The 7,016-nt window shown below is 36.1% G+C and overlaps 1 protein-coding gene across 1 annotated transcript; it reads right to left on the minus strand.

Moving 5' to 3' along the window:
• Window positions 1-2,518: 2,518 nt before the first annotated feature.
• LOC112045583 (60S ribosomal protein L32) lies at window positions 2,519-6,821 on the minus strand. The gene is made up of 3 exons (XM_024081835.2): window positions 6,635-6,821; window positions 4,987-5,096; window positions 2,519-2,725 (listed from the first exon to the last, which is right to left on the minus strand). The coding sequence occupies exons 1-3, from the start codon at window positions 6,747-6,749 to the stop codon at window positions 2,546-2,548; spliced, it is 405 nt and encodes a 134-aa protein (XP_023937603.1). The 5' UTR covers window positions 6,750-6,821; the 3' UTR covers window positions 2,519-2,545.
• Between the last annotated feature and the right edge of the window lie 195 nt (window positions 6,822-7,016).

The raw sequence follows: 7,016 nt of genomic DNA on the forward strand, positions 1-7,016 counted from the left end.
GCGACGAGAAAAGTGATTAAGTGACTCGAAATGTATTTACATACTATTAGTGTGGACTCTCGCGACTTTGTAAGAGTGAAATTCAGTATGCCTTGTGGTACTTTTCAATTTCTTCGTAATATTACTATCGCGTTAATATTAAACGTGAAAAAATGAAACAGTTGTGCAGTAGTGCCACTAGATGGCGCTGTTTCAATTCCTTAGAAATGTGACGTTCGCGATCGTCACAGTATCAAATTGCCACTCAGTTCTACACAATTCCCGTGGGAACCATGTATTTTCCAGGTTAAAAAGTAGCCTATTATGTTGTTCTATGATCTTTTCTACCTACCAGTGAGTCTCGTTAAAATCGGTTCAGCTTTCAGAGATTAGCACGGACGAACAGACAGACAATACATTTAAAAAAAGTTTGTTTTAGTATTGTGTAAAAAATATCTAAAAGCACATGAAAAAACAGTTAATTTTAAATCAAAGAACTGACACTTCAATTTTATTTTTATGTATTGATTATTTTATAACCATCGTCAGCCCGGGAGGCTTTAAATGAATGAATGAAATATACTTTATTGTAGATAAAAAAAATATTAAATAACATTTTTTCTATAAATTAATCTCCTTAGGGGTCTGATCTGATAGTTTTTAGTGCACATGGTATATTAATTACTAGATATTTACAATAAGTAGGTACCTACCTACCTACCTACCTAGTATATCGCGACAGGGAGCAGCGACAAGGAATAAACCATCATCTTGTAATAGAAGAAACATCTCAAACAGGACTTGTGATAAAGTGATAAAGACTTATTGATATAAATGTATAATTAATTATTTAATTTTATACGTTGCTAGCTAAATATCTGGAGGAAGTGATAACTAGATTTGTGTTTCTTTTGTGAGATACATTTACCCTTAATTTGGGTTCCAATCAATCTTGATATCTCGATGGCACGCTACGATAGAGTTGCCCACACTAAACAATTTATGATCAAGTTGAGATTGTAGTCAAAAGAGCTAACTTGTAACAATAAAAAATAAGAAATAAAAGTTAATCACTTTTCGGCTCGACAGTACCTAATTCCAAAATCAAATAAATCATTAAAACAAGCAGTTCGTCTAATGACGGTCGATTTTCTTGGGACAGTAATCGTGGGACACACAAGGAGGGTATAATTTAGCTGCCATGGCCACGTCTTTCGCAGACACGCTAACTTTGAATACCTAAAACCAGTTAAGCGCGAGTGGTTTCCGTTAATTCTAATACGGGGTCTGTAGTCTATGACATTCGCTGATAATGTCACTTTTCATTTCTGTAAAAGTTTTTTTAAATCGGAGGTTTAGGCTTGAAAGTGATTTTTATATTTTTTTGCTACGCGAATAGGCTATTAGACTGTTTTTCTCTCTCTGACTCAAACCACTAAACAGATTTTAAAAATTATTTCGCATAAGGAAAGCTGTATTATCTGAGAGTAATACGTTTTTTTTATTGAAATGACTTCATGATTACTACGTATTTCTCGCCAAACTGTACAAGCCCGTGATAGCCCAGAGGATATGACCTCTGCCTTCGATTCCGGAGGGTGTGGGTTCGAATCCGGTCCGGGGCAAGCACCTCAAACTTTTCAGTTGTATGCATATTAAGAAATTAAATATCACGTGTCTCAAACGGTGAAGGTAAAACATCGTAAGAAAACCTGCATACTCAGTGGCGTGCACATCATAGATGCAAAAAAGCACTGCCTACCCTAAGGACTGAATACAAACCTGTTGGGAGTACAGAATACATAGAGAATTTTTCCGTTCTACTTATAGTGCATGTCCCTAGGCAAAAACCTTATGCTGTGCATACCAGAGAATTTTCTTAATAGGGATGATGACAGTTTTTTAAATTGAATATAAATTAAGAGTATGCTAATAGTAAAGCAATTTTGTAAAAGTAACAGGGTATCTGCGATCGTTACTTTCGGAGCTACAGGGATTTAAAGGGTTACATTTGCGGCGCTGCCGCGGATCCCTGAAAAACGCCCCATACAAAATGGCACGAACTAATGACGTCGTAGGTAATGTAATGATCGTTAGATTTGTATGTGCGTTCAAACAAAATTACTAATATCTTTGTTATTTGTGCGTTTATGTTTATAGTTCACATATTAAAAAATGTCACATTTAACGTAAGGAAGCTAAAACTGTATGAATTTTCATCTAAATACGATAAAAGATTTTAATAGATTTTGAAATTTTATAATCTCATTTATTTTGCAAATATGCTTTTTATGTATAAATTAGTTAACATTGACCTTATTTACCCGAATGTATCATAAAAATCAATATATTCAAACCTAGTCATCACCCCTATTCTCTGGTGTGTGAAGTCTGCCAATCCGCATTAGGCCAGCGTGGTGGACTATTGACCTAACCCCTCTCATTCTGAGAGATTCGAGCTCAGCAGTGAGAGTGAGCCGTTTATAGGTTGAATGATGATAAAATTAACTAGAGGGTAGTTGAAAATAAAAGGCAAACAGTAGTTTATTTATTTAATCACAATAGTCTATTCGTTTTCCTGGCTGCGCAGGCGGGCGGCGGCGTTGGTGACCCTGATGCTGAGCTGCTGCGCGCGCTCCACGATGGTCTTCCGCTTCTTGGACGAGACGCCGTGCGCTATTTCTGCGCAGTACTTCCTGTTCTGCATCATGAGGATCTCCAGCTCGCGGACATTGTGGACTAAGACCTGCAGACAGATTTATCCTCATAGTTAACATCCCATATTCCGCTCACTGTGAGCACGAGTCTCCTCTCGGGATGAGAGCGGTTAGGCGTAGTCCGCCATACTGGCCCAATGCGGATAGGCTGACTTCACACATTAATTAAGAAAGTTATCAGGTATGCAGGTTTACTCGCTATGTTTTTCCTTCACCGTTTGAGACATGTGGTATTTAATTTCTTAAAATGCACATAACCTGGAGATAGATGCAAGGCTAATTGACAAAACCGGCCAAGTCTAAGTTGTACTTGCGAAGGGTTCGGTGCCATTATCTATGAAAATCGGCAAATAAAGACTTTGTATGCATGAAATTGAGTTTTTCACTAATCCCTCGACTTGTGAAGGGCATGAAAATGTAAAATTATCGGTCCAGTTATTCCATAGATTAGCCTGGTCAATCAGACAGACAGATTGCCCTGTTACTCTTATCAAAATTTAAAGCAAAAAAAGCAAAGCAAAGAAGGATAGACATGGACTGCAGTCTTAGTAATTCCGTTTAGTAGTCCTGTTATACCCTTTGATATGAGATACTAAGTTTACTTTCTCTTACTTTAAGAAATTAAATTTAAAATTGTAAGCCTGGAGGAGGTTGGTGGCATTAACACCACTGTGCCTCCATGAGCATAACAAGCAGTCGGTCCAGCATTTTCATTAATATCTAATAGTGGGGTTTTAATGAATCCAATATAACACCATAAGCTCGCTAACCCACATTGCGGCAGCATGGTGGGTGGTACGTTTAATTGTACAATTAAAAATTAATATACATTAAAATATCTTATTTAATTATTATAATAATGATAATAAACAACATCTAGGAAGATGGTATATCAAATTAATCGTGCATATAATGGAACGTAAACGTAACCTTCCCGTCCCGTACTCCTCTCTTCCCCGCACCTATCAATCTTTCATTATTTCCTCGTCCTGTGACCAATCAAGACAAGAAAAATCAAGAATGCTTAAAACTATTCGTTTTCTTTTGGTGTGCTCAAAGTGTCAGTGACAATAAACAGCTGCTCATCATCATCACGTTGATCAATAAAACCGCTAGGAATATGAGAGCGTAACGTGGAGAACGAAGAAGAAAGAAAATAGAAGCCATTAAAGGTCAGTCCTTTCAATTCATTCTTCATATCCTATCCGAGAAGTTTCTACAGTCCACTGCTCTTAAAAAACAATAAAATAAATTATTTACGCTCCAGTGGGTATAAGATCCTTAACCCCTCTCCTATAAAGAGGGAGACCTGCCCCTGTAGTGTGTCATTAAAATAAAATATCAACTACTAAGACTAATAACTTAGCAAGCCAAGTAACATAAACAATTAAAGTCAGGCCGCTTACTTAGCGTTTCTGACAATTAACAAAAGGGATAAACATATTCAATTATAATCACTATAAAGATGTCCGTATGTATGTTTGTCTCCTTCAATCACAACCTGTCAGGAATGCAAACTTTGAGCGGCCAGAATTTCAGGGCTATGACAAAAATTGTATCTACTATTATGACCAAATGACAAGACAGTCATTTAGAATAGGGTATAGTAGATTTGATATAGCAAGGTAACAAATTGTGAGAACATATTGAGGATGTTTAACACAGAGTGCCCTTGCATCTTTATATGTTGTTTCTTCAAGTCATGTAACTACATCCACTTATCATTCATCGGCTTTTTGCTTACTTACAAAGACAGGGCTTCAACTTATCAAGGCACTAAACTATGCGTGATATGGATTGTCTCTATGTCACTTGTTAATAAGATTGTAATGATAATAACAATTATTAGAGAAAATATTAGTAATCTTTACTTAAACTGAGTGACTGCTTATACTAAGTATAAGCAGTCACATGATTGGATTGAGATCCAGACTGATCCCCGATAGATAAAGGTAAGAGAATAATAAAAAAAAATGCCCAACTATATACTATATAATACTAGTGTTTTTCAGATAGCATGGGTACGGCAACAGTTTATTTCACTCTTGAAAGTTTGCCGCGTTTCACATGTACATATTATCATACTGCAACTGTCACCATACCCATGCTATCTGAAAAACACTTTAAAACACAATGAATGTGTTCTTTTGATAAATTCTGAACATCTTAGTAAATTATTCAGAATTCATCGACAGAACATAAAAAGGTTATTTTAAGCGAAACTTCATTCCAATCCATTACAACCTGATGAACCAACAATGCAATGAGAATGTTTTTCAAAATATCTCACCTTACGGAAACCGTTGGGTAGCATGTGACGAGTCTTCTTATTTGAACCGTAACCGATGCTTGGCATCAAGTACTGTCCCTTGAAGCGCCTGCGGACTCTGTTGTCAATACCTGAAATTTATAACATATAACAATCAATATCAGCATATTTAACATATATATGTATATTCTGCGGCGCAGTGGATTTACAAGATGGAAGTCCTGGGTTCGATCCCTGACTGGGCAGATAGAGGTTTTCTTAATTGCTCCAGGTCAGGCTGGTTGAGGGCTTTGGCTGTGGCTAGTTACCACTCTACCGGCAAAGGCGTACCACATAGCTTTCCTGTGTGATGTCATGTAGAAACCGAAAGGGGCGTGGATTTCATCTTCCTTCTAACAAGTTATCTCACATCCACCTTACTTTGCATCAGAGGTGAGATTGTAGCCAACGGCTTGCAAAGAAATAAAATAATTATGGTCCACTCCAAGGCCAGGCCTCTCCTTTTTAATTATTTATTTATTTGAAATACCTACAGCTAGTACACAGGGCATGTTATAAATGAAAAATACACAATGACTGTGGAAAATGTGTCTAGTTACATGTCTATACAGCACTCAAAAAAATATTTTAGGATTGACAAAAGAATATGGAGCTCCGGACTACATTGTCAAAAAAAAACTGAATTTTTTTTTTTAAAGAATATTCACCACAATTATAATCTCTGGACAATTCTTTTCTTTTTTAATTGTGGATTAGCTTGCTAGAAGAGACCTATTAACTCTTGCCTTGAAGGTGCACAAACTATAGTGGTCAGGAAATACAGATGCCGGAAGCATCTTCTTAGCAGTTCTAATTAGAGAAACATCGACGCAAAATGTTTTGTGAGGGTTGATTGAACGACAACAGCAAAGGGATGCCATTTTTCCGATGTCTCGCTGTTCTGTGGTAGAACGGTAATGGAAAAACAAGATTATAAAATTCCTGTGCAGACTCTCCAAAGTATACTCTCACATATTGCAGATTTGACAATAGCATCAAGCCCAATAACATATTTTTTGTTGACCTCACTCAGGATTCGAACCTGGATCTCATTTCTGCTGAACCAGTTTAACACATTGAAGTTGAAATATTCAATTTGCCACTATTTTGATAACTACTCTTACTTCAAGCTTTTGACACTTCATTGGAAAGAATAGAGCCCAACATTCCAAATTACAACAGCATGTTGAATTTTAACTCCAACTACACATGCTTGCTTATTCAACAGGTGGGTAAAGAATTAAATGATGCTATAATTTCATGAATTAATTAATTGTATCTACTATTATGACCAAATGACAAGACAGTCATTTAGAATAGGGTATAGTAGATTTGATATAGCAAGGTAACAAATTGTGAGAACATATTGAGAATGTATAACACAGAGTGCCCTTGCAACTCTAAATAACATTGCACATTTTCAAAAGAGAAAATACCTTAGCGAGATAACCTATAATTAAAGTTGTGGATACTCATTGTAAGGTTATTAACACTAAATATGATTCAATATTTGCCTTGAAGTAAAAATTGAGCTAGAAACTGTGCTTTAACTAATAAAGGCTCATGAAAACTTGGAAATAATAATTAGAAACTGCAGTAAAAAATATTCGTAATAAAAACAATCACACACCTCTTGGTTTCCGCCAGTTCCGTTTAAGTTTGTCATAGCGATCCGATTGATGTCTGATGAATCTTTTCGTCCTCTTTTTGACGATTGTCGGCCTATACACAGGTCTGATTGCCATTTTGAATTTGTTTCACTTTGGAAACGCGGCTGTGAAAACCACGCGGTGACACGGCCGCACGAAAAGGAAGAAGAAATAGACAAAATCAAACATTCCTAGATTTTGTGCGTTTTCAATGTCAACTTTGTATTTGTCATTTGGGTAAAAAGTAAAAAATATTGTCTATGTATGAAATATCGATACTTTCATTGCATTTAGTTTATTCAATCGTTTTGCATATTTGTTGAAAACTTAAACTACATTTAGGATAAAATGTAAAGAACATTA

Source organism: Bicyclus anynana, chromosome 26 (assembly GCF_947172395.1).
Source record: "Bicyclus anynana chromosome 26, ilBicAnyn1.1, whole genome shotgun sequence".
Classification (NCBI taxonomy): Eukaryota; Metazoa; Arthropoda; class Insecta; order Lepidoptera; family Nymphalidae; genus Bicyclus; species Bicyclus anynana.